Below are 27,705 nucleotides of genomic sequence, written 5' to 3'. Positions count from 1 at the left end.
AATTTTTTTTATTTATGATTAAGCTAAGATTTAAACAATGAACTCATACTTCTATCCCGATTGACAAGAACCCTAGTAACCATTACAAACTTATTCTTCATCTATGTTTCAACAAATTTTGTACTATGCCCCTATCCGTTGGTAGTTAGAACTCGGAGGAGGAATGCGATGCAACAGCTATAGGGAGAGTGATATAATATTGCAACCAATGAAGAAGATGCATAATCAATTGCATGAAGTTTAGATAGGAAGCCAACCTTTTGTCTTTCAAGCAAATTTCGTTCACTACGGGAAAGCTTATCTTCGCCGAGTGTAATTACTTCGCCGAGTGCTTTTTTTCGGGCACTCGGCGAAGAGTCGTTTTGCCGAGTGTAACGTAAAAAACACACGGCAAAAATAAAACACTCGGCGAAATACCGGTTTGCCGAGTGCCACCCAAAAAACACTCGGCAAACACCCAACAGGCACTCGGCAAACTTTGACACTCGGAAAAATTACGCCCACGTGACTTCCCCGTGCCGCCGGCGGCGCCCCTCCGTGACGGCCGTTAGTGTTTGCCGAGTGTCAACATAGGGCACTCGGCAAAGGCACTAGTTTGCCGAGTGTCTTGATGGGACACTCGGCAAACCCTATAGTTTGCCGAGTGCTAGGGGGTACACTCGGCAAACTATATTGTTGAGTACCAAATGGACTGTATTGTTGGTAGTCCCAAGGCAAACTGAAGCAACAACTACAAAGGCATCTTTCTCGGTGCCTGACATAGCATCTGCTAGATCCACTAACGAGGCAGATGAGATCATCATCGTCTTCTCCAAGCTAGAGATCCCGGAGGCCGAGTTCACGGCCGTGCGCGCGTCCACTTTGTTCGACGCCGTGCTCGCGGCCTTCCTCACCGATGCATGGGACCCGAAGGCGGCCTCGTGCTTCACGATCCCGCCGCCGCCGCTCGAGGGCGGCCACAAGGTGAAGCTTCTCCGCCTATTCCTCGCCGTTCGCGCTTGCAGCGGGTTCGCCGTCGTCGCGTCCTATGGGCGCTGTTGCCGAGGCTATCGGATTCGACCCCGCCGCCGCCATGGCCGTCAAACTAATGTATCGTAAGTACCTTGAGCTCGTCGATCAGACCTTTGATATACCACTGGAGGACCACAAGGTGGTCGAGAGCAGCGGCGATGCCAGCCAGCACTTGGGCTCAACGAAGGACAGGTTCGTCCTGTCGCCGACCAAGGACCAAGCGCTGGATCGGCGCACCTGAAGAGGAAGAGGGACCAGCTCGTTGGCTCGTTGGGATGCACAACTGGGTGCATCTCATGGCAGGGGTGGTGGCAAAATCCTCCATGCGCAGGTCCTGCTAGCGGCGCTAGAGGCCGACTTTTTTGTTTTTTAGCTTTTTTTAGATTCTCACAAATACGTCTCTAGTGGAACCAATTCCAAAAATGGACCCCGCCATCCACGCTAGCGCCAAGCTTACACGTCTCGGTACCAGCCATCTTGGCGTCAAGGTCCATGCGCAGCCGCTGACGCGGATGCCGACGTGGCGGGGGCTTGGCGCCATCCATCACGGCGCCAAGCCTTGGCGCCGTAGGTCTTGGCACCGAGCAATTTACCGCGTGCCTCCTGGCGTTTCGAACGAAACAAGTATAATTATTCCGAGAAGTGTGCAACAAACTACGCTCTAGTTCAACTGGTTAGGACATGGGCTTCTTATTCCAAAGATCAGAGTTCAAAAAAAAAGGTATGCTAGTTCCGGGAGTACTCACCTGTACCGGTTCGGGACAAAAAAAAAGGTATGCTAGTTCCGGGAGTACTCACCTGTACCGTGGGCAGGGTTTGAACTCTGATCTTTGGAATAAGAAGCTCACATCCTAACCAGTTGAACTAGAGCGTAGTTTGTTGCACACTCCTCGGAATAATTATACTTGTTTCGTTCGAAACGCCAGGAGGCACGGGGTAAATTGCTCGGCGCCAAGGCCTACGGCGCCAAGCTTGGCGCCATCCATGATGGCGCCAAGCCCCCGCCACGTTGGCATCCGCGTTAGCAGCTGCGCATGGACCTTGGCGCTAGGATGGCTGGCGCCGAGACGTGTAAAGTTGGCGCCAGCGTGGATGGCGCCAAGCTAAGGGTCCATTTTTGGAATTGGTTCCGCCAGGGGCGTATTTGTGAGAATCTTTCGCGGAAAGGGCTAAAGAACAAAAAAGCACTGCGCTAGAGGTCTCACGAGGGGGAGGGAGGTCTCACGAGGATGAGGTGTCCTGGGGAAGTGGGCAGCCTAACTAATGGGTCCAATTATGATGACGTGACGTGTTTTAAAATATTAGTGGTAGCTATTGGCGTCTTCTGGTGTGGGTTGATATATTTTTTGGGAAAGAAAAATTTTAAAATAGATCTCGATACATCGTTTTGGGGAAGAACTTTTTAAAAATTCTTGAAATTGCTCTTAGAATTACACTAATCTTTTAGGTTAAGTTACACCTTTTGGGTTAAGTTAGGTGTAAGATCTTATCATTATAGGCTCCAATAGATTTAGTCCTGATGGGGTGCCGGCTTGTGTGTGAGTAGAGTGGGTTGGGCCGGATTCAGCTCCGCACCCTAACACGCGACTGCCCAGCGCGTGAACCTGGCGGCTGCAAATTGCGCCCATTGAGCAGGCCTCATGGTTGCCGCGAGACGCGATTAGCAGTGGTGGTAATTAACAAGTTAACCCAGCTGCTGCCTCCCAGATCAGAGTCCCACGTTGACTGGGGCGCACGCGCCGCCAACGGATGGGACAAAGCCCTGTAGCTGTGGGCCCCGCGGCCCGTGCCGTGAAGCCAGTCGTCGGACAGCGGGACAGGGCACGGCCATCTAGGGCACCCGTACTTGCATGTCTGCATCTGCGAAGGCACTGTGGACACGCCTTGTCGTGGAGCCCCGTCTCCGGGAGAGATGAATGGCATGGCGCCTCTCAAAATGTGTGCGCAGGAGCACGAGCACACAAGAGCAGAGAGCGTGGCAGTGGAAAGGAAGCGGCGGCCGACGGCAGGTCGTGAACCGAACGCCGGTGGGACGCCGCCACGCCGGACGCGACACGACGGCACATTGCTCCGTCCACGGGAGAGATGGTGTCGGCGACGCGGGGAGCACCGGTCCGTAGGATTCCTGCTTGCATTGCATCCTCTGCAACCGCCGATTGTCCTCAAGTCCTGACAAGCAACAACGACCCCACGCCGATTCCTGTCGCTGCCCACGTGTCTGCCGTGGCACCTATGTGGACATGATCAACAAGCCCCAACGGATCAAATCCATGGACAGAGGAGACACTGCCTCTGCACAGCAGCACAGGTGTAGTATAGAGGTTCAGGAGTCTCAAATAGCCAATACAGCAGCTGACACGGCACCGTAACTCTGAGGCCGCGTAGCCACTGGCCAGTGTAGCAGCAACTCTGAAGGAGCTCCAGAGCTGGCTTGCTCCACATGTTGCATTGCAATACCACGCATTGCTTCGATCGACAAGATTACAAGCGAAACACAACCGGCCTCGATCGTCTCCTGGGGCTGAGATTCTGCGCGCGTATTTCTTTCTGACTCTCCTTGCAGCTGCATTGTGTCTAAAAGACTACGGAGTACAGAGTACTCCAACAATCCACAAAGAAATGCCCAGCGCATCGATCATCATCATACATTGATCTCCAGTCGGGAGGTGCAGTCTCCAGCCGTTGAACCGTACCGGCTTCATCAGCAACAGAGCCGCAAGCGTAAGGCCTCATGTATGCCATTATTTGAGTATTGGGTCTAGTTCTGCTGAATTCCATTATGATGCATGTCTTGACAAGCGTAATGTCTTTGCACAGCCGTCAACCAGGGTTATCTATCCTTGTCTTCAGAATTCAGATGATAAGCTGTCTAGCAAGTCACTTCCTTTGTAGCTTGTCGATAAGCTGAACGAGTGCTGATTGTTCAGAACGGCCAAAGATGGCGATCCCTGCATCTCGGAACGGCCAAAGATGGCAGCTGCAATGGTAAACCAAATCCATTTGCACTTTTAGGAATGAGAAAACAAGAAAGAAAAAAAAGGAAAAATAACCATCTGTCTCAGGGATCCATTTGCACTGATCATAAATTGCATTTGAGGCACAACAAAAGTGAACATAGTGGTTTTTTGTTGGATTTAAGCCATGTGTGTGGCCTAATCTGAAAATTCCAAAGCATGCACAACTTTTAGTCCCATATTGCTAATTCAAGGAGAGGTTGCTTTGATTAAATATGGGAGTCTCCTCTCTATGCAAAATAGATGCATATGAGAGAGAAGAAGATCGTTGTTACACACACGCGCAGCCCGCTCGTATTTTCTACTGCTTGACGAGGGGAAGGAGACATCCTGGTTGTAAGGCAGGCTGTCACATGCTCGTCTCTCCACTCGCGCACTCTATTTTTGCTATGCTGAACCTCTTACTGCTGCGCCTCGTCGACCTTTGAATTTGACGTGCACCGGACTTGAAGGAAAGCGGGATCTTCGAAACCACTGCCGCGAGACCAGGGGCGGATCCAGGGCCCGGGCTGCCCGAGCTGCAGCCCGGGGTGAGACCATGGAGTCCCTTTAACCTATGTGCTGTTTAGCCTAACAAAATGAGGCTTAGGAGATAAAATTAGACTATTTTAGGTGTGATTCAACAGCTCAGCCCGGGGCGCAGCCCCGTTCTGGATCCGCCCCTGCGCGAGACTCTTGCACGGGAGGCAATCATGTTTTTGGGCAGCATCTACACGCGACCGCTTGCTGATTCTGCAACATCTACATCAACACGTTCGACTTCATCCATGTATATGCATAACTGAAGCTTATAATGTATGTGTACATAGGTATACTAATATGTTCCACTGTAATTACAATATGACTATCATCCATGTGCTTGATTATTATGTTTTAGTTATAACTACATAAAGTTGTAATTAATGAGTCCACATATAGTTACAAGTAGCTAGAGAAACTTGTTTAGATTCTTTTTACACAATGAACCTTTGGTTGCATTGGATGTATGTAATCAAATGTACACATATGTATGTAAAAATCTATATAAAATTAGGAGTCCACCTATTAGGGTTCGAACCTGGTGTGTACCTGTTGGCGCTAGAAATCGGTCAACCGAATCCCAACGTCCGACACACGACCCGGGAGAATCTGCTTAGCTCCTGTTCGGGTGAATGCCCTGATGCGGTTCGCGCGGCGTGCCAGCCAATCTGACCTGTTGATTGGCAAGGAAGAACACGTGTCAAGTTCAGAAACTGCGATCGGCTAAGTTTCCGATCGAGAGAGTCTATCGGCGAATCGGCCGATTTACTGTGATAATGAAATCGGCTACAAGACAGCACGATCTCTATAGCCTCGTAGACAGAAGAATACTAAAGTAATCGGTACAAAGCTTGTAATAACAGCACTAGGAAAAGATCTAATCGGCAACGAATGGATCTAACGATAGAAAGCCGATACTATCGATTCCCAGCGGAATAATTGGTGATAAAAACTAGGAAAACAGGTAAAAACCTATGAATCTAGTTGATATCGATAACTGATGAATAAATCTAAACGAAACAACAGCGATGCGCCGGAAGTTAAAGCTTAGATATTACTCGATAAACGGAACTTACAGAATCGGCCGGAGATCAAGGTGATGCAGCCCTGCCAACCCGTACGAACTCGTGAGAAGAAAAAGTGATGGCGAAGTCGCCTGCTCGGAAGTAAGTACGAAGAAGAAAGTAACTTGTTGTATATTGATTGATTGTGTGTTTACATATTTACAAAGGTAGCTATTTATAGCCCCGTACAAATAATCTTCTTAACCGACTAGAACTCTATCTCTAATTCAAATAGAAAACAAATATCTACAAGCACAACTCGTGCCAAGTTAGTTACCCCACGCTTCGTGGGCTGACCTCCACCCTATCCTTCCATCTTTCCAAGCCCATACAGGCCCAACTAGTCCATCTTCCTGATCGGCCAATTTCTCATCGGCAGAGGATTGCCGATTGGGATTCTGGTGCATTCACCCTGAAGCGAAGCAAAAGTTGCTAGCCGATTCCGCATTATAGCACCATTTGACCGATTCCCAACTGTACTTCTTCGACTTCTTTTCTTCTTGGTGCCGATTCTACTGGTGACGAAATCCGGCGTCAACACATGCCCCCCAGTTTCGGAGTAAAACACAGTCTTTTACTTCGAAATTCTTTATAACCTCCCTTCTGAAATGGCCGCAGTGAAAATATCCTTCCGTTTCGCGGTCTCCCGGCTGATCATTGCAATTTTTGAAATCGGCGCCCACGACAGCCACTACCCCGAAAAACTCGAAGCGCCGGCGCGGTGAAAATTCCATTTTTACCCTCTCTTCGGGCACGCTATAAATAGTGCTTCACCGCAGCTCATCTTCAAGCTCACGTCTCTTTTCCCAACGCGCGCGCATCCCTCTTCTTTCAATACTCTCCCTTGCCATCGAAGTCTTCTAGTTCCAGCTCCTGTTACTTCTTCTCCCTCCCCTTCAATGGCGACTCCTTCCGGCAGTTCTCCCGCACGCAATGCTCCAGAGATAGCACCTCCGGTGGTGGTGGCGACGACCGTCACTTCATCCACAGATGAGAGAGCTCCATCAGAAATCCCAACGGCGATCCCCATCGCGGCCCCGTCATCTACACCTGCATCGGCGACCGCACCGACTACTCAGAACTTTATCCCGGAGGTAGATACCGAATCCTTCCCCTATCGGCAACATATTTATCTTAGATCTACTTCTTACATTCCCGTACGCTTTTTCCCTTTTTTAGGCAGTAAGGCATAGAATTACTATCCATCTCACGGGAAGTCCTGGCCTTGTTTGCCTTGGCCCTATGGGAGACCCAGATCCAGTAGATCTTATAAATTTGGAAACCGACCGGATACCCTTCAAACGATCCGATATGAACTTAGATCAATGGGCAAGCACTTTCAGATCTTGGCCGAATGAAACCCCAGGTTGGAGGGAATGGTACCAACGGATGGCCGCGTCAAGGAGCGTCTCGTGGGACGAGCTTAAAATCGGCCAATGTATCAACCTCTCTCTGTCTCAAATGGAGAAGAACGAGCCGTTAGTGATGGCGGCTTACTATTTTTGGTCCGACGCACTTAATGCATTTTTATTTGGACACGGTCCTATGACTCCCACTCTGGCCGATGTGGTCCTCTTGACCGGCCTGGACATATCTTCTCCTGACACACCTTTCCACCTTTTGACCACAACGTCACATCGGCTGGACACAAGGGGGATCGGCGGCTGGAAGGGCTTTATCAGTAGTAACAAAAAGACCGGCACTGTTGAGAACAGGGAACACACAGCTTTCCTGATGATGTGGCTGGAAAAACACCTCTTTTGTGGAAGAGCCGCCGGCCCAACAACCAACACCCAATCCTTAGCTGAAGCACTGTCCAGAGGAAGCCATATTCCTCTCGGGAAACATCTTCTGGGTACCGTGTACCATATGCTCCATCAAATCGGCACAAAACTCTCCAAGGGAGAACCAATCGGCAACCCAGGTGGGCCTTGGTGGTTTGTCAATCTATGGTTGAACCTTTACATGAACAGAATCACCCGACAGCCAGTGGACCATATGATGTTTCCCAATATCGAATCGGCGGAGGACCCTACCGAGCGTCGCCGATGCATGTCTTATGGTGAAGCAGCGTCAGCTTTTCCAGGTTGTGCGTATTCCGCTACAAAGGTAGCCGAGTACTTTCGGTGCTTTTATAATGGATTTAATGAGGACGCAACTATCTGGTTCCCATACCAGCGAGACATTCCAGTCTTCGAGCTCCCCTCCTGCTTCGATTCAACTTCTGGCCGGTTTGATGAAGATCTTTATGAGGAACTGATCAAACCAGGACTCTTACCAGCCAACTTCTTTTCGGGGAAAGATGCCCCTACATACGAATTCTACAACCCGTCTACTGCCGCACGTCAATTCGGCATGGGTCAATTGCCGATACGGGTGTATTTTGCTGGTTGAATCAAGTTCAGAGATGTGCTTAAAACTGGCCTGGATTACTGTCGGCTGTGAGACCGAATTCCGGACTCCAGTACGATTAATTTGAATGACTGGCTATTATATCCATTTGCCATCCAGCCGTTCAAACTTTGGTGGGCCGAATGGAAGCAATTTCTATTCTGCAACTCAGCATCGGCATATTGCAACCTTCTAGATCTGGCCAACATTGATCCCAACGCCGAGGTATTTCTGATTACCGATTTTATTCTTTCCAACATGATTGAGCACCTAATGATTTCATTGTTTCTTCAGGCCGAGAATCGAGCCCCTCCAACGCACAGCCGCAGCGGCCGGCTAATAGAGAGCTATCCGTACACCACCTATCCTCTTATCGGTTACGACACTCCGTCAGTTGACATGATTGCTGGCCGATCGAAGAAGGTTCATAAGAAGGTCGTCAAGAAAACCAGTCGCCGAGTCCGGGCTCGTACGGAATCGGCGGATCCTCCCATGCTCGTATTGGCAGAAACCCTGACTGTACTACCCCAGGCCACACAAAGTGCCGATACACCAGCCATCACACAAGCCGGAGTGGCTGCCGCGTCATTATTGTTGGAAGCTATGCAGGTAAGCCCGAATTTAGCCATCTCCAATCGTTATTTAAATATTAACTTTTCTTAACTCCGTATTTCCCAGAGCACCGCTATGGAAATACCACAATCGGCGATAACTCGACCGGACGCCAACGCGCCCTTGCCCTCATCTATTGAGGTACAGTACTTATCTTACGGATTTCCTTCGGGTATCCGTGTAATGTATTTGACCGATTTTTTGACGCAGTCCATCGGCACGCCGAGCGCTTCCCGACAACCGATTTCTTCCCAGGGAGTTGGTCCGAGCACCGCGCCGATTATTGTGGAGTCCTCTTCGTCAGATGAACCTATGGCACAAGCCACTGAGCAAGACACAACGGCTTTACAAGCGCAGCATGAAGAAATTCGTTTTAAAATGGTAAATTCTTAAACCAGCTTTCAACCAGCCGATTCGCTTTGATCCCTTGCCAATTCACCCCTTTTCCTTATTTTCTTTAGGAACAAGATTCCCCCAACAACAGCCTTTTCTCCTTCGCGGTTGCTCTTTCTGATGATGAGGAAATCGCATCCCACCAAGTCGCTTTAAGCTCCGTTCCTGACGACGTCCGAGCTAAACTTACCAGCATCCGATCCCTCCTACAAGGGGACATCGGCCGATTGGTAGAAGATGCTTCGCCGATTCGGCAGCTCTTTAGTGACGTCAGCGGACGAGTACCAGAGGAAGCGGAAGAGGCCTTGGCCCCGGCGGCCTTTATCGAGTCCATGAGGATCCCAGTCTTTAGGGCCCTTCGTCATATGGCCGATCGCGTGAAACTGGCCAAGACTCGTGAAGATGAAGATGCTTTTAAGCGTCAGGCTCAAGAAGCGAATCGACGTATCCATGTCCTAGAAGATTCACGGCCGGCGATCATTAGTGAAATAGATCGCCTCAAACGACGGAGGGCGGAACTTGCCAAAGACATGGAGCAAGTGATCAAGGCAATCAGCGCCGAAGAGAACAAACTTCAAGAGTTACCCTCTGCTATTGCCGATTTGACACGGGAGAGGCAGCGTTTTGCTCAAGAGGCTCTGAGACTCCACCGCAACGCATCGGAGGTCCCTGGATCGGCAGAAGAAGACCAACGGGTTCTTGACTCTGCCGATCAGATCCGGCGTCGGGCCATCACGGCTATCGATACCCTTTTGGGTAATCTGTAAAACACTGACCGTTTTGTACGAACATTTACTGCCTTCTTTGACCGACCCTTCGTGACGCCCTCTATTTACTGCCTTCCTTATTACCGATGGGACGTAGCCTCATCAGATTTCCACGTATTTTCCCCATAAATATCGACCTCGGCGCTTACTCCCGATAGCATCGACTTGGCTCCCATTTCGCTTCTCCTCTTCTTCTCATCAGTGCGACTGTTTCGTCATGGCCTCATCGTCATCTTCTTCCGTCAACCAGGTGAGGTCCCGACCTTTCCTCTTAGATCTTAGGAAATGAATACTTCACCTTACTCCTTCTTTGTTTTAGCCCCAACGCCTTAGTCCGGAGCTTGTACGCGCCATCGAGTGCATCCACTCCGAAGACCCGTTGACCCCGGAGGACAAGGCTCTGATTCTGGCCCACCAAGAGGAGCTCCAAGACCACATTACTGCAGAGGCTCGTGCAGTCTTAGATGCCGTGGTGAATGAAAACCGTCGCCGATCTCCAGTCATGAGGGATCGTCGTCGTGACGTTCCTGGAGATGACGTCACTTTGACAGCCCGCACGATCCTGGACTACCTGGAGAGGAACGGCGGCCAGCGGTCTCCTACCGATAGGGTCCGTCTGTTTCCTCGGCCCGTCATCCTGGCGGCGGCAGAGGCCTCGCGCCTTCGTGCTCAGAATGGGAAGGCATCCCAGAAGAAGAATAATTAGTTTGTTTTTTTGTATTTTTGTTCTAAGGGCGACTTAGCGCTTTGTCGGCCATGTAATCCGTCGTCCGTACCGAATGAATGTAATCGGCCGTTCCGGTCAACTTTATGTGCTTCTTAAAACCGACTCGTATCGGCTATGTATGATTGTGTTGATTTCTTAGGCTCCGACCCATATACTTGGGTAATATCTTTTTAAGTACCTCCCATTCAGAGCTCTAGTGAATTCTTCTCCTTCTATTGTTTCCAAAATATAGGCATTCCCTAGAGCGCATCTGCCGATTTTATACGGCCCTTCCCAGGTAGGGGACTATTTTCCGAATTTAGGATCTTTCGATCCGATCGGTAGTACTAACTTCCATACCAAGTCTCCAGGGGAGAACTGCTTGACTTTGACCTTCTTATCGTACCACCTGGCCACTCTCTTTTTATTTTCTTTGATACTTATCAGAGCCCTTAGCCGTTGGCTAGCCAAATCATCGAGTTCCCCTTTCATCAGAGATGAGTAATCATCGGCTGACAACTGGTCCTGAAGTGAGATGCGTCTTGATCCTGCCCTAGATTCCCATGGCAGTACTGCGTCGTGGTCGTATACCAGCTGATAGGGGGATAACTTGGTAGCCCCATGGCAGGCCATTCTGTATGCCCACAGGGCCTCAGTCAAACACAGGTGCCACTTCTTCGGATATTCTTCAATTTTCCTTTTGATCAACTTGATTATTCCTTTGTTGGAGGATTCTGCTTGACCATTGGCTTGAGCGTAATATGGAGAAGAATTCAACAATTTGATGCCCATATCGGTCGTAAATTCCTCAAACTCCCCCGATGTGAACATGGTTCCTAGATCGGTTGTTATAGTTTGAGGGATACCGAATCGGTAAATGATATGGTCCCTTACGAAGTCAGCCATGATAGCCGAAGTCACAGTCCTCAACGGGATTGCCTCCACCCATTTGGTGAAGTAATCAGTAGCCACCAGAATAAATTTGTGCCCCTTGCTCGATGGTGGATAAATTTGGCCGATGAGGTCTATTCCCCACCCCCTGAATGGCCATGGCTTGATGATAGGATTCATAGCCGACGCGGGTGCACGTTGGACATCTCCAAACTTTTGACACTCCTGACAACCCTTATAATATTTGAAACAGTCTTCGAGGATCGTAGGCCAATAGTACCTGTTGTTTCTGATCATCCACTTCATCTTATGTGCCGATTGGTGAGCTCCGCATACCCCTTCATGGATCTCTCCCATTAGAGTCTTGGCTTCTTCTGTCCCAAGGCACTTAAGAACGACACCATCGATCGTTCGGTAGAACAGGTCATCTTCGAGCAGTACGTACTTGGTGGCGTGAAAGCGTACTCGTCGCTCCACCTTTTTAGATGGATCCTTCAGGTAATCGGCAATTTCTTTACGCCAATCGTCGGCTGCAAGTTCTAAGGCCATGGCGCCCAGAATCGGCCGATATCCAGATGCGTGCTGGGCGAGTTTGTTTGCCTCCTCGTTGCGGTCTCTTGGAACATGCTCGATCACTGCCGATCTGAATCCTTTTAAAAGCTGTACGCAATCTTCGTGATAGATTCGTAATATATCATCTTTGCACTCAGCCCTTCCGGTTAGTTGATCCACAATTAGCATAGAATCCCCGAAGATCTCAACAGAATCGGCCTTAACTTCTCTCAATAATTGTAAACCTTTCAATACAGCTCTGTACTCCGCTTGATTGTTAGTAGCGGCGGTTTCTATCGGCAGAGAAAAATCATAGCTTGCCCCCCGAGGCGATATGAGAACGATGCCGATTCTGGATCCGGCCCCACACGATGACCCGTCAAAAAACAATTGCCAAGGCGCTGGTTCCACGAGGGCGATCTCCGGTCCACAGTGCTGGGCGACGAAATCGGCCATGACTTGACCCTTGACGGCTTTTGCTGATTCATACCGTAGGTCAAATTCTGATAAGGCTAAGATCCATTTACCGATTCGTCCTTTCAATATCGGCAGTGATAGCATGTATTTCACTACATCATCTTTGCATATGACTACGCATTCTACCGACAGTAGATAGTGCCTGAGTTTAGTGCATGAGAAGTAAAGACACAAACACAACCGCTCTACCGGAGGATATCTTGTTTCGGCGTCCAGGAGTCTTCTACTGACGTAATAAATTACCCGCTCTTTGCCTTCAAACTCTTGGACTAGAGCCGACCCAATAGCTTTTTCATCGGCTGATAAATACAATTTAAACGGCTTACCAGTTTGAGGGGGAACCAATACTGGCGGTGAGACCAAGTATCGCTTGATATCGTCTAACGCTTTGCGCTGTTCTTCTCCCCATATAAATTCCTGGTCGGGCTTCAACTTCAGAAGTGGTGTGAACGCCTGGAGTCGTCCGGATAGATTAGATATAAACCTTCTGATGAAGTTAACCTTGCCGATTAGAGACTGTAGCTCAGTTTTGTTCTGTGGAGCAACGATTTTGTTGATGGCCGCTATGGTCTTCTGATTGACTTCTATACCTCGTTCATGCACCATGAATCCTAAGAACTGTCCGGCGGAGACGCCGAAAGCGCATTTGTTGGGATTCATCTTAAGACCATGCTTTTTGGTACACTCTAGTACCCTTCGCAAATCTGCTAGGTGTTCCTCGTGGCTTTTGGATTTGACCACCACATCATCGATGTAGATCTCCACCAGGAGGCCAATGAGTTTATGAAAAATGTAATTCATAGCTCTCTGGTATGTAGCGCCAGCATTCTTCAAGCCGAAAGTCATCACCACCCATTCGAACAAACCAAGATGGCCTGGACATCTGAAAACTGTTTTGGATATGTCCTCTTCGGCCATAAGTATTTGATTGTATCCGGCGTTTCCATCCATGAAGCTAATAATTTTGTGTCCCGCGGCGGCGTCGATCAGTACATCGGCCGTAGGCATGGGGTAACCATCCATCGGTGTGGCCTGATTAAGATTTCTGAAATCAACGCAAACGCGCAACTTCCCGTTTTTCTTGTATACCGGCACGATATTAGAAATCCACTCGGCATAACGACATTGCCGAATAAATTTTGCTTCAATTAGCTGAGTTATTTCGGCTTTTATATCTGGTAAAATTTTAGGATTGCATCGCCGTGCGGGTTGTTGGTACGGCCGATACCCTGGCTTTATGGGTAGCCAATGTTCAACAATAGATTGATCTAAACCGGGCATCTCGTGATACTCCCAAGCAAAACAATCCTTGAATTCTCTTAATAAATTTGTCAATTTAAACTTATACTCTGGATCTAAATTCGCACTAATAAAAGTCGGCCTTGGTTTGGTCCCGTCACCTAAGTCTATCATCTCTAATGAATCGGCCGATGTGAATCCGTGCCCCAGCTTCCCGTCCTCTCGGGCGAACTGATCCATCTATTGCACTTCTTCGAAGCCGACTGCTCGGATCGGTTGTAGGCCAAAATCGGTGACCTTCAGGAAATCGGTTTCCCATACCCTACCTGATATGCATCTGACGGTTTCGCAGCTCCATTGCTGTGCGTCGGCTGCTGCGATGCTGTACGCAGAGTCGGCTTTGACCACCTCGATGCTGTCACCGACCCATTGTACGAGGCATTGGTGCATAGTTGACGGGATGCAGCAGTTTGCATGTATCCAATCTCGGCCAAGAAGCATATTATAGGACCCTTTGCCATTAATGACGAAAAATGTGGTGGGAAGGGTCTTACTGCCGATGGTGAGGTCGACGCAGAGAGCACCGCGAGCATTTGACACCTTGCCTTCGAAGTCTTTAAGCATCATGTCCATCCTGGTTAGGTCGTCGTCGCTTTTCCCCAGCTTCCGGAGTACGGCATACGGCATGATATTGACCGCAGCTCCTCCGTCGACCATCAATCTAGTGAGAGGACGGCCGTCAACATGCCCTTTAAGGAACAATGCCTTCATATGTTGTCGTTCGTCATCTTCGGGCTTCTCGAACGTGGCCATCATTGGTTCTAAAGCCAACCGTGCTGTCTGTTCCTCTATCGCCGATACGTCCTGTTGATCGGCAGGGGTCATGAACTCCATCGGCAATATAAAAACCATACCGATCTCGGCTGCCGATTCATCACCCACCGACTCATTGCTTCCCTTGTCGTTTCTTTTGGGGCGCCACACCCGAGGCCTCTCTTCCTTCTTGTCCATTGCGCTTTCTTCCTCTTGCTGTTCCCATTGGCGGAGGCGTTGGATTCTCCGTTTTTGTGATTTGGTTAAACCATCGGGGCACCACCTGGGGTTTAATGGCTTCCCTTCTTTCCCGGCGCGTTCCCACTCCGGTTCGCGTCCTAACGGGTTCTCGTCCGTCACCCGAGCATCGGCCATGTCTTCGAGCCGGCTATGAACGCTAGCTTTGTTATTTGACTGATCATGTCGATCAGGCCTGCCCCCCTGCCTATTATGGCTTCTGTCCTCTGACCGATCATATCGGTCACTTCTGCCCCCCAGCCGATCACGTACGAGAGGGCGCTGGTCATCTGGGTTGCGCCAGTTCCTGCTGATCGGTTCTGGCCTTCCGTCTCTGGAGCGAGACCTGGTGAACGGCCGATTGCCTCGATAAGGACCGTTGCACTCTGGGCAGGTATCGGCCGATGGTAGCCTGAGGTTGTTTTCCCAACAATGAATGAAGAACGGGCATCTCCAGTGTTCCTCGTGCCGACGCATCGCTTCCTCTCGGGACCTTGACCGTTCATGTTGGCGTTGGTACTTTTGGAGCAGGAACTGGGAAGTAATACGTGGTTCATCTGACTCACCATCATCGTCCTCCATTCCCCGCTTCCCCTTGACATCTTCAGGCGTAGCTTGATTCCTGGGATCGACAGAGCCACTCTTTTTGGCCAATTCGGATGTCAGCACTTTTGTTTGGAGCGAACTCTTCCCCGTATCAACCATGTTGGTAGGAAAGGGGTGTTGGTCGATCTTCATTGGTTTGGCCGATTTTGCCGGCACTTCGAATTTGAGTCTGCCTTGCTCAATGGCCGACTGTATTTGTTGCCTGAAGATTTTGCACTCGTTGGTATCATGTGACGTGGCATTGTGCCACTTGCAGTACTTCATCTTCTTCAATTGTTCGGCAGAGGGTATTGTATGGTAAGGCGAGAGTTTAATCTGCCCTTCCTGGAGTAGAAGATCGAAGATTTTATCAGCCTTAGTTGTATCGAAACCGAATGCTTCCGGCTCCTTCTTGCCGAATGGGCATGATATCGGTTTCTTTCCCTTAATCCACTCTGCAAGTCCGACTTCGGCATCCTCATCGTCCTCTAAATCTTCCAGGAATGCTACTTTCTTCTGGAAATTCCTTCTCGGGTCGAATGGACGCACTTCCTGTCCGGACAGTCGGTGGACAATCTGGCTTAGGCTCTCGAACTCCTGTGAAGCATATTTCTCTTTAATGTGTGGCAGCAGGCCTTGGAAAGCTATATCGGCCAACTGCGCATCGGTTAGAGCCAGGGAGTAGCATTTGTTTCTGATTTCCCGAAACCTCTGTATATACGAGGGTATCGGCTCATCACTTCTTTGCCGGAGGCTAGTCAAATCAGACAGTTTCATTTCGTGGACCCCAGCATAGAAGTACTTGTGGAACTGTCTTTCTAGATCGGCCCATGTGATAATCGAGTTTGGTGGCAAAGTTGTGAACCATTGGAAGGCCGATCCAGACAAGGATGACGAGAACAACCGTACCCGCAGGGCATCTTGCGTAGCTGCCTCCCCGCATTGGATGATGAATCTATTCACATGTTCCACGGTAGAGGTGTCATCCATCCCCGAAAATTTGGTAAAATCAGGAACTTTGTACCGATGGGGGAACGGCAACAAGTCATATGTAGATGGGTATGGTGTTCTATAGGTATAAGTTTGTACTTTCGGCTTCAAGCCGAATTGTTCTTGCATTACCTCTGCAATTTGTGCCGACCAATCTGGTTGTTGCTGGGGAACAGTTGGCTGCGGTATCGGCACGTGCTGATAAATCGGAGGCTGAACAAAAGGAGATTGATGAAAAGGTGGTATCTGAGTGTAAGCTGGCGGTGTAGTAAAAGTTGGTTGTTTGTATGAACCACTTGTTTCATCATATAGCATGAGCTCCGACGTCTTGTTGACCTCCGGAGCGAGAGGCTGGTATGGTGGTATGATTGGCCGGGTGGCCGTTTGCGAGTGTGTCTGGAACGGAGGATTTCCTTGACTGACCGATTGGTTCAGACCGGCCGCGTTTAAAGGTGCCCCCCAGGGTGAAGGGCTGACTGGAGGGAATGGCGCAGAAGACAGTTGGGTAGAACCATATCCCAAAGGAGTCGATGACGCGGAAGCACCGGATCCTCCAACAGAAGACTGGATCGGCTGTGAAACCGGATAAGCCTGATTTGGTGGAATCGGCTGAAAATACGTCGGTCCCCTGTACCCTTGAGGTATGCCTCCGGCGAAGGAGTTGACCACGGCATTGTGCACCATGTTTGAAAGTACCGGGGATTGATTGATGAAGGCGTGATGAAGAGATTGTTGAATCATATCGGACATTTTATCCGAATCTTCGGAAATTGTGATCTGACGGGGAGTAGGGAAAGGAGTCTTTTTAATAGTCTCCCCGCTCCTGGAACGACTGAAGGATTTTAAGCAAGTTTTCCGGACCTGCTCCAAATACTTGTTCAAATCTTCCTTTTGGTCGTCCTTTAGATCTGCTTCCGTCACTTCGATGACGTTATCTTCGGAGACGTCAGCAGCTTTAGACATGACAGCGGTTGTATTGGTCCCACTGGGCGTGCCAAAAGTGTGTTGGCGCTAGAAATCGGTCAACCGAATCCCAACGTCCGACACACGACCCGGGAGAATCTGCTTAGCTCCTGTTCGGGTGAATGCCTTGATGCGGTTCGCGCGGCGTGCCAGCCAATCTGACCTGTTGATTGGCAAGGAAGAACACGTGTCAAGTTCAGAAACTGCGACCGGCTAAGTTTCCGATCGAGAGAGTCTATCGGCGAATCGGCCGATTTACTGTGATAATGAAATCGGCTACAAGACAGCACGATCTCTATAGCCTCGTAGACAGAAGAATACTAAAGTAATCGGTACAAAGCTTGTAATAACAGCACTAGGAAAAGATCTAATCGGCAACGAATGGATCTAACGATAGAAAGCCGATACTATCGATTCCCAGCGGAATAATTGGTGATAAAAACTAGGAAAACAGGTAAAAACCTATGAATCTAGTTGATATCGATAACTGATGAATAAATCTAAACGAAACAACAGCGATGCGCCGGAAGTTAAAGCTTAGATATTACTCGATAAACGGAACTTACAGAATCGGCCGGAGATCAAGGTGATGCAGCCCTGCCAACCCGTACGAACTCGTGAGAAGAAAAAGTGATGGCGAAGTCGCCTGCTCGGAAGTAAGTACGAAGAAGAAAGTAACTTGTTGTATATTGATTGATTGTGTGTTTACATATTTACAAAGGTAGCTATTTATAGCCCCGTACAAATAATCTTCTTAACCGACTAGAACTCTATCTCTAATTCAAATAGAAAACAAATATCTACAAGCACAACTCGTGCCAAGTTAGTTACCCCACGCTTCGTGGGCTGACCTCCACCCTATCCTTCCATCTTTCCAAGCCCATACAGGCCCAACTAGTCCATCTTCCTGATCGGCCGATTTCTCATCGGCAGAGGATTGCCGATTGGGATTCTGGTGCATTCACCCTGAAGCGAAGCAAAAGTTGCTAGCCGATTCCGCATTATAGCACCATTTGACCGATTTCCAACTGTACTTCTTCGACTTCTTTTCTTCTTGGTGCCGATTCTACTGGTGACGAAATCCGGCGTCAACAGTACCTATTTAGATGTCTATGGAGTTTAATCGTTGTGTGCATCCTCAGTCGCTGCTGAAACCGGAAGTAATGCTTCCTTCATCTAAAAATGTAAAATAATATTGGGACCAATGATATTCCATTTACTTGAATTATAATCAATAATCTATTGGATTATTCAATTAATAGTAAACAAATTTGGTACTTCCATTGTATCATGTGTTTCCCCTGATATAACCTTTTAACCTTGGAAAGTAATTTTTTACTCCACAGGTTATTAAACAAGAAAATATAACTCAATATTGAACAGTTGATGACCAATAGTTTTGACTTTTATGGGTTATCAATAATGTTCATGGGCTATGTAGTACCGTGTTGTGCTTTTGTCGTCCTAATCAGATACATGAATGCATCCATGTGCCACATATAATGCATATATACTGTATGCCCGTTGACAGGTCAGGACATCACGATAGCAAAGATTATTGTAGGAGCACTACTATCTGTGGTGCTATTGGTGTTCGTGGCATGGTTTATCCTCTCCTATTGGAAGTGGACAAACAGACACCGTGATTTTAAGAAGCAGGGGAAGCAGCAGGGGCCTACTCAGTTCGAGTATAGTGATTTGGCAGCCGCGACAGACAATTTCTCTGATGAGAGGAAACTTGGAAAAGGTTTCTTTGGGGTGGTCTATAGAGGGTACCTGAAGAAATCGGGATGTGAAGTAGCAGTAAAGAAGATCCTGAACAAGTCCCATGCTATGCCGGAACCAGACACCAAGAATTTTTATGACGAACTCAATGCCATCACTTCAGTAAAGCACAAGAATCTTGTCAAACTCGTTGGTTGGTGCAGTGGAAACAGCTGGAACTTTGTTGAGTTCATGTGTTGGTGTTGGAAGAACAAAAACAATGAGCTCTTCCTTGTCTATGAATTGGTGCCTAAGGGAAGCCTGCACGACCACCTACACAAAGACGAAATAATACTACCATGGGAAACAAGGTACTTTACATATATACCTACATGTTCTTTAATTGAGCATGCAATACTATACATTTGAGATCCAACAAGATATTGAAGATTTTTATTTTTTCCTATCTATAATCAGATACAAGATAGTGAAAGACATAGCATATGCTCTTCTTTACCTCCACCACGAGTGCGACCCATTCATCTTGCACAGAGATATCAAGCCGGGCAATATACTTCTGGATGACAACTTCAATGCCAAACTCGCTGACTTCGGCCTGTCGAGGATCGTTGACTCTGACAGTTCAAAGCTCCTGACGGTCCCTATAGGAACCGAGGCTTACCTAGATCCACAGTGCAAGAAACCCTTCGGGAAGGTCGAGTTTAGCCGTAGCTCTGATGTCTACAGCTTCGGCATCGTCCTGCTTGATATCGCTTGCAAAAAAGATATGGTCAGGGAAACAGTTTGGAAGCAGTACACCAACAGATCTATCCTCCAGGCTGCTGATGACAAATTACAGGGCAAGTTCCATAGAAGTGAAATGGAGAATGTTATCACCCTAGGGCTCTGGTGCTCCTACCCCGATGATAGTAAGAAGCGGCCTAGCATGGAGCAAGTAATGGCTGTCCTGGAGCATGGCAAGTCACTCCCAGACCTTAACTCACTGGAAAATACTTCAGTTTCTACACAACAGGAAGTGTACATCGATCCGCAGGGACCCAGTTCTGCTGGCAGCTCCTCCTATGGGCAGCATGCATGAATCTTTATATCTGTGGTTGAGGGAGATTACTTCGTCATGCATACAGTATGCATGCGTACGCTGAAACGAAATGGCGTGGACCAGCTGCAGCGTCCATGGTCCTTACACATCTCTATGAATAATACAGCATCTGATGTGTATATTGCTTTCTAGCACTGAAAACATGAATAAAGCATGCTGGACTGCATAGATCATATAGCAGGCCTTGTTTTGCATGCATATGTGTTTTGTTGGGCTATGTATTATATGTGTGTGGACCTGATAACCATGGTGATATAAGCCATGATTCTGTATCTGTAATGGATATCCTATTTTATAATTCATAGTCGATCGACTAAAACTATCGCATTTGTTATTTCTTATTAGCCTTTTTTTTTACTATATAAGGCTCTTCTTGGATGATCTATAGGGGGCATCTAATTGCTGCTAGTAGCTGAGATTTTCGCAGGCGCGATATGGCCCAATTTCTGGTACCGATTAGTCTCCCTAAAAGAAATTAACAAATCAGCGAATCAGACAGAGTAAAGACTGAACCTCGGGTGGCATTGAAGCTGAAGACGATTTCACTGATTCCTGCTCCACTAAAGCAAGGCTGAATGTAGCGAACATGGCCATCCAAGTGACAATATTTTTAGCGTGCTTGCATTGGATAAATTGGAATAAAAAATGCACCATCGGATGCTCCAATGCCCCACCTAAAAAGTGTCGAAGCAACCACCAGACCAATTGGTACAACAGGAAAAAAAATGGCGGATGATCTGATGGAGGTAATTTTACAAGCATCAGAGCAATTCGCTGAGGAGGCAGAGGAAACCCTATAGCACCAGATGTTTGGATGCCCTATGGTGTTGACCGTCGGACAAAGCATATTTTCTTTGAGAAGTTCCAGAGAGGTTTTAGGCAAAAATTCTTCAACATCGGATGATTCGACAGCACCATCGGAGAAAGCGTTGGAGCAATGACGTGAACAGTGGCACCGGATGATCCGATGGGGTCATCGAATTCCTGAGGAACTTGTGTGTGGGGAGCCAACTGCTAGTTGCACCGGATATTCCGATGCAGGCTAAAAATAGACCATCGGAACATCCGATGGTATCCTTTTTCACTAGCCGTTGGAGCAACGGCTCTTTGAGCCCTTGGGGCTATTTATACCACCACCTCGAGTTGATGAAGTATCCAGGGATGCATTGAACACCAAGACTCATCATGAACACATCCATGCATGCCACCAAAAGTGCTTAAGTGATCCATAAAAGGCTTAGCACAAGCTTAGAAGAATGGTTAGTTGTAGGATAGGCCTAAAAAAGAGTGAGTGCATAGAGTGAACCACCGCTGTACAAGAGATGTGCCACTGTCTTGGAGCCTTGATGGCTCGCCGGTAAGTCTTCGACTCTCCAGCTTGGTGTGGAGCGGCGTCGACAACCTCTCACTGTGCGGGGGACATGGAAACCCCTTTCCTTCGTGGAGAAGCTCCTTAGTGAAGACGGCATCAAAGTGATCGAGGGACTTGGCATGAGCCTTAGTAGTCGAGCCTTTGTGGCAAGTCAAGGGGCACATTAGGAGATATTTGGTGATCGGGAAGCAATACTCTTGTGTGAGTGCTTCAACAACGTGGACTAGTGGTGGCTTAGTGCCTACCGATACCACGGGATAAATCCTTGTGTCAGGAGTTTGCTTCCCCTCATCCACTTCTTATGTTTTGGTATTTCATACTTGCAACTTGTGTGCCTTTACTTTCCTATAATAGTATCTTTATAGGTTTGGCTATAGGTTGCAAAACTTATTTTGGGATGAGAGTTTCACACTAGATCAACCGTAGATTGCACATTTAGATAGCATGATTTAGTTTATATTTTGATGCAACTAGTGGAAGCCATAAGTGCCTAATTCATCCCTCTCTTTTTTAAGCTACGAGCACCGATTCCTTCCATGAACAACATCAATATGTCTGGAATTTTTTTTCTTTTTCTTTTTGAAATAGGAGCACGGGCACTAAGGATAATGACTGTAAGTTGAGGAGGAAGAATGGGTCGAAGAAGTATCTGGTGACTAAGGTATGGACATCCATTTATGCTCTTTCATAGGACTCCAACCCATGGACTATAAGATCACAAGAAGTCAAGCAGACCGGAGGAGGAGGACATCGACCCGGTTGAAGATGCTTGCTGATTGATTTCCCCACCTCGATCCTCACAATGAACACCCGCGCACTGCTGGGCCCAATCCAGGCCTAAGACGCGAGTACTGGGCCTCCATTCACGGTGACGACGGACTGCTGACCATAACGGTGAGCCTTTTCATTTCCAGAGCTGCCGTTTGGTGCGAGTCTTAGATCCTGAGGGTCGCAAGGGGGTTGACGAGCGTACTCTTCGTTGCATATGCAAGCTGATCTTGCTCAAGTACCTGAGCCTCAGGGGCAGTGATGTTTACTGTATCCCCAAAAAAATAGACAAACTGGTGTGTTTAGAGACGTTGGACATCCGAGAGACAGAGGTGAACAGACTGTGCCTTTGGAAGTCATCATGCTCCCACGGTTGGTTCACCTGTTGGGTCAGTTTGAGCTACCTCAAGAACTTGTGAATAAGAAGAAGAGGAGCAAGCTGCAGGCATTCTTCTCAGACAAAAGTGTACTGCAGACTCTGTCAGGATTTATCATGGACGGCAACTCTGGTTTTGAACTCATCCTGCTTCACATGAGGTTTCTGAAGAAGGTTAAGATATGGTGCGAGCAATCTGTCACCAAGTCAGAAGACCTAACTTGCTCCCTCCAGAAGTGGTTCTCGAAAGGCAATGGAATTGAGTCTCTACCAATTGATTTCGGCAAACAATCTTTTAACTTCCATGACTCTGTATCACTTGAAGGTCCCTGCATGCGCAGCTCCATCAAGCTGCAGCACTTCCCGAAGCCTCAGACCTTCATCATACAAAGGGGTGGATCCCCAAGCCTTCAGCGGCTGTGCTTCGAAGCCTCAGACCTTCCCGAAGTGCATATCCATGACGGAAGCATGAGCACAATCACCTCTCTTCACCTGCTCTGTCCCAAGTTTGTATTCTACCGTAATTTCAGTGGAATCCAGCATCTCAAATATCTCAACGAGGCTGTTGGTCACGAGGAATTGGAGGGCTGGAAGAACGGTGAGCGTGCACTCTGATGAGATCCACTCGAAAGATTTACTGCAGCAAAGTGTGGGAATTGTAACAAATTCTCTTGAACACACGCACATGCATGCTGTTGATGTGGTAGTTTCCATGTTTGTTATATGCACCTATGGTATTGGGAGCTGAATGTTGTTTTCATCCATTGTGCATTCCTTTCCTCTCAGATTTCACTATTGTTTCTCTTGGTGCTTCCCTGTGTCGTTGCAATCGATTTTCTGAGCACAGATACACCTTATAGATAGTAATATGCAAAAATAGAGTCTCACTATTTCGTAATCTGCCCTGTCATTCAGCCCCGGCATGCATAAGGGTGATGCTATTTAGAAGCTGCTTATTTTTGTTTCCTCCTTGCTTTGCAAAGATTGCTTCTGTTGCAGCACAAAATGAAAGGTAAACTGCAAGGAAGAAATAGAAAGGAAAAATAATCCAGCCGGTGGAGGAGCGCTGTTGGGCTGACTACGCTTCATGCATGGCCCCTTTGCCATTCACTGTCCAGGCTGCGCAGCAGCGATGTTTAATTGGCACCGGCCCCTGAGGCTGAAATCGCCCGTGCATTTCTGATCCTACTTTTATTGCTTACAGACTCTGCAGCGCGTGAAACCATACAAGCACAACGCATGTTGGCATAGAGATGATGTACAACTGCCAGTACTAGGCAGCGAGCTACTCTTCCACATCGTCAGTTATTACACAGGTGGGTGCTGCTACAAATCGAATATGGAAGCAATCGATTCACTTCCAGTGTATACGCCAAAAGAGGCGAGGATAAAAAGTTTCACAGATCTTCAAGAATACTTGGCTACTGCCCCAAAAGGATAAATTGCTTCACAGATCTTCAAGTAAACTTGGCTAATATCCCAAAAGAACAGATTGCTTCACAGATCTTCAAGTACACTTGGCTAATACCACAAAAGAAGAGATTGATCTTCAAGCTGCGAGAATCTGCATAAAGATTGCCGTCTCCTCCATGGCTCCACAACTCAGAAAACTATTCGCATTATTGCAGTTGCTTCTAGAAAAGTTAATTGTGTTTTCCTGCAATTGACGTACTGAGAAACGGTATGCCTGATGTGTTGCCCCGAGCACCAACTCGAATAATAGGTCAACACGCACAATAAACAGTAGTCTTTTGATATCCACTCCGCGGTTACTGCACTTCCTCTGGGCCCTCATAACTGGAATCTTCTCTTATCTTCTGCACCCATTCCCAGAAGTTAGTTTTTCACCATCTCTAGCCACTGAACCAACTTCAATATGGCATGAAACCACCAGCCTCAGACTTCTGTACGCCGTTATTTGATTATTGCTTCAATTCTGGATCCCATCATGATGTCTTCACCAGTTTTACACTTTTGTTGGGAAGCCATCAAGCGTTATCATTGTCTTTAGCTGACAATCTGTCTAGCAAGTCACTTCCTCTGTAGTTTGTCACACTGTGATCAGGGTTGAACAACTGCTGATTGTTCAGAGCACATGATGATGCTGATGCTGTTTTGTCACCTCCAGCACCCCAGACATCAAAATCTGTATTTTCCAGGAGACCCCCAGAGGCGATCCTTGCATCTCGGAATGGTCCAATGCATTTTCCCTTTGCAAACTTAATGCAAGCCTCCTTGGCTGCCTCGAGACAAGCGGCCATCTCTCGCTCTTCACATCTCTCTCTTTCTTCATAATCAGTCGGGGCAGCTCCCAATAAGCCTTTCCACCAGGGGGGTTTGCATTTGCGTGATGCAGTGATTGAGCACCCTGACCGTGCACCAGCCTGCAAAAGTTGTGCATCAACATCTTGTTATTACATTTTTGAAGGTGAAAAGCCTCCTATGAAACAAAAAAAACCTTGTGCTAGGTACACAGTACACACCACATAGATTAAAGCATATGTCAAATGTGAATGATGTATCCAACACAAATTAAAAATGAAAAGTTCAGCCTTTCATGTCTGCGGAAAGCAATGCTTCTGCTACAGGAAATACATAGTCAATATGCACATTCCAGGAATTTACTTCTGAGACCATTTATCAACGTGTATAGCTCTTCATAATGCAACACTATGGCATAAAATAATGAAGGATTATATCATACAGATACTGGAAGAATCACTAAATCAAATTACAATGAACGTTCTAACTGCAAAATAATGTGCTTCCCACGTGTCAATTGCAAATTCTCTGTTTCAGCGTTGACACTGTATTAGATGCCAATATCAATATGAGAATCGAACATGCCATGAGTACTGTGGAGCAGGTGTGAAAATATAACAGCCAGATGTCAAAAAAAAAAAAGAGCACTGTGGAGCAGTGTCAACCACAACAACTAAAGCTAAGTAGCCATGAGCTGGTTTGCTATCTTTTATGTATGCAGCTGCTATACTTATTGACTGGCAGAACTTGAGCCAGCCAACTCGGCCAGCTGCAATGGTAAATCAAAGCCCTTACATTTTAGGTATGAGAGAACAAGGGAGGAAAAAGAAAATGAACTCCTCTGTCTCAGTTACAAAACTGATGCTCAATAGCATTTGAGACAGAACAGAAGTGAACATAGGTCTAATTTGAAGAAGAGAACATAACTTGCATATAATTGGAAAGCCAAATTAAAGAATAAGAAAAAACATAACTCATCTGACTGAAAAATACTGTCTCCAGTCACAAAAAAGTGAGGTTTCGGGATTGTCTGAAGTCAAATATTCCAATCGTTGACTACTAGTTTTTATAATAATATATCTATAAAATATACCAAATGCATACTCTAAAGAAACTATGTTCTAAGATAAAATCTACTCGTATAATCCAAGCAACATGTGAAAAGTATTTTGTAGTCAAAGTTTCCAATAGTTAACTTCAGATTATCAGATAACATCAATATGTCACCCAGTTGTTTATGAATGGAGCACAACTTTATGTGTGTGCAAAACCATGTATGATAGATTGTAGCTAATGTTGTGAAAAAAACTGTAGGTGAGGTTGTTTCCCCAAAAGACAGAACAAAACAGGATTCGATGAAACAAACACACAATTAATCTTCTGATGAAACATATATTTTGCTCAAACTGTAGAATAGCTAATGTTGTGAAAAAAACTGTAGGTGAGGTTGTTTCCCCAAAAGACAGAACAAAACAGGATTCGATGAAACAAACACACAATTAATCTTCTGATGAAACATATATTTTGCTCAAACTGTAGAAGAGCAAATGGGCGCAGAAGGACGAAAACAAGTCCAATCAAATAGGCACAACTAGTCTGCCTTTTCTGACTTCATAAACAGCATTCCGCAAAGAACACATTATGCACCATCAGAAAGTTGAAAACCACAAGGGGGGAAACATAGTAGTTTGATGTTATAGAGCATTGTCAACCCCGACCACTGAACTCCAGTAGCCAGGAGCTGGTTTGCCCTGTTCGATATCCGCAGCTGATAAACTTACTGCCTCGCATAACTAGCGCGAGGCACCTCGGCCAGCTGCAAGAACAAAACACAACCACAATACACACTCCACAGGCAAAGTTTCCAGCGCTGGTAGCCGCATCGGCACACTCACCGTAACAATCTAACCTACGCGCCGAATCTGCTCTAACCCTGCACGCACGGCTACATTCCCTTGCGCATTGGTTCCACGCATCCAAAAAAACCCCTAAGCTTTGCTAACTGCTAACACAGGCGCGACCGAGGAGGGGAGACGGTGTAGTCAGGGGGGGGATCGTTACCTCGCACTGCGAGACGAGGCTGGCTTCGGCGGCGTCCCAGGCGGCTCTCCAGCTGGCGGCGTCGCGGAAGGCGAGGACGTGGGGCTCGCCGGGGGCGGCGGAGGGGACGGGAGCGCGGAGGAGTGGGAGCGGCGGGTCGAAGCGGACGACGGTGGCCGCGGCGGAGTAGTCCTCGGGCGAGTCGTCTGTGCTCCCGCCGTAGGGCGGAGCAGCCATGGAGGGAGAGGGGGGGAGGGGTGTTGTCCTCGCCGCCGGCAATGGCGGCGGGAGGCGTGGTAGTCTGGTAGATGATGTTGCCTAGGGTTTAGGAGGAAGTGGGGATACGGGTAGGGATGGGTCAGTTTAGTTGGGCCTCTGGACGGCGGGTTAAGTGGGCCGAGGGAATGTACCAGACGTGTTGGCCCACGAGTTGATTTGTTAGCCCACAAGCGAAGTTTGCCACACCCACCCACTTCATTTTCTAGCTTGGCCCACGGATGAAGTTCTTGCTTGTTTCTCTTGTTGGCCCACGATGAAACATTATTTGCGGGGCCATGAGTGATGGACTTCGTACTTACGCGTCCTTTATTCCCTAAAAAGACTTACGCGTCCATTATTATTATTATTTTCTATTTCATTATCAGCTTTAGAAAACTGAGACGCGCATCTTTAAAATATTGGAATATCTTGTCGACGTGCTTTTTGTCCGCGACAATCCAATTACATTTGCCTCCGTCCGTCCGGGCACCAGCACATCCAAAATATTTTATACGAAGAAAGTGCTTCGAGATCAGAGCATCAATAAATATCTCCTAATAGTTAGTTAAAGGTATATTCCA

At 47.6% G+C, this 27,705-nt stretch overlaps 2 protein-coding genes across 2 annotated transcripts; one reads left to right on the top strand and one right to left on the bottom strand.

Moving 5' to 3' along the window:
• The first annotated feature begins 686 nt into the window (after positions 1–686).
• Positions 687–20,349, top strand: LOC101768643 (L-type lectin-domain containing receptor kinase IX.2). Its single transcript, XM_012848257.2, has 4 exons — positions 687–693; positions 791–1,036; positions 18,756–19,299; positions 19,406–20,349. Exons 1-4 carry the CDS (start codon positions 687–689, stop codon positions 20,025–20,027), a joined length of 1,419 nt encoding a protein of 472 aa, XP_012703711.1. The 3' UTR covers positions 20,028–20,349.
• A 3,369-nt stretch (positions 20,350–23,718) lies between these two features.
• LOC101763481 lies at positions 23,719–27,184 on the bottom strand. Its single transcript, XM_004979668.2, has 2 exons — positions 26,888–27,184; positions 23,719–24,948 (listed from the first exon to the last, which is right to left on the bottom strand). The coding sequence occupies exons 1-2, from the start codon at positions 27,101–27,103 to the stop codon at positions 24,553–24,555; spliced, it is 612 nt and encodes a 203-aa protein (XP_004979725.1). The 5' UTR covers positions 27,104–27,184; the 3' UTR covers positions 23,719–24,552.
• Positions 27,185–27,705: the final 521 nt, after the last annotated feature.

Source organism: Setaria italica, chromosome VIII (genome assembly GCF_000263155.2).
Source record: "Setaria italica strain Yugu1 chromosome VIII, Setaria_italica_v2.0, whole genome shotgun sequence".
Lineage (NCBI taxonomy): Eukaryota > Viridiplantae > Streptophyta > Magnoliopsida > Poales > Poaceae > Setaria > Setaria italica.
The sequence above is the reverse complement of the archived record's forward strand: the minus strand, read 5'-3'. Positions and strand labels throughout refer to the sequence as shown.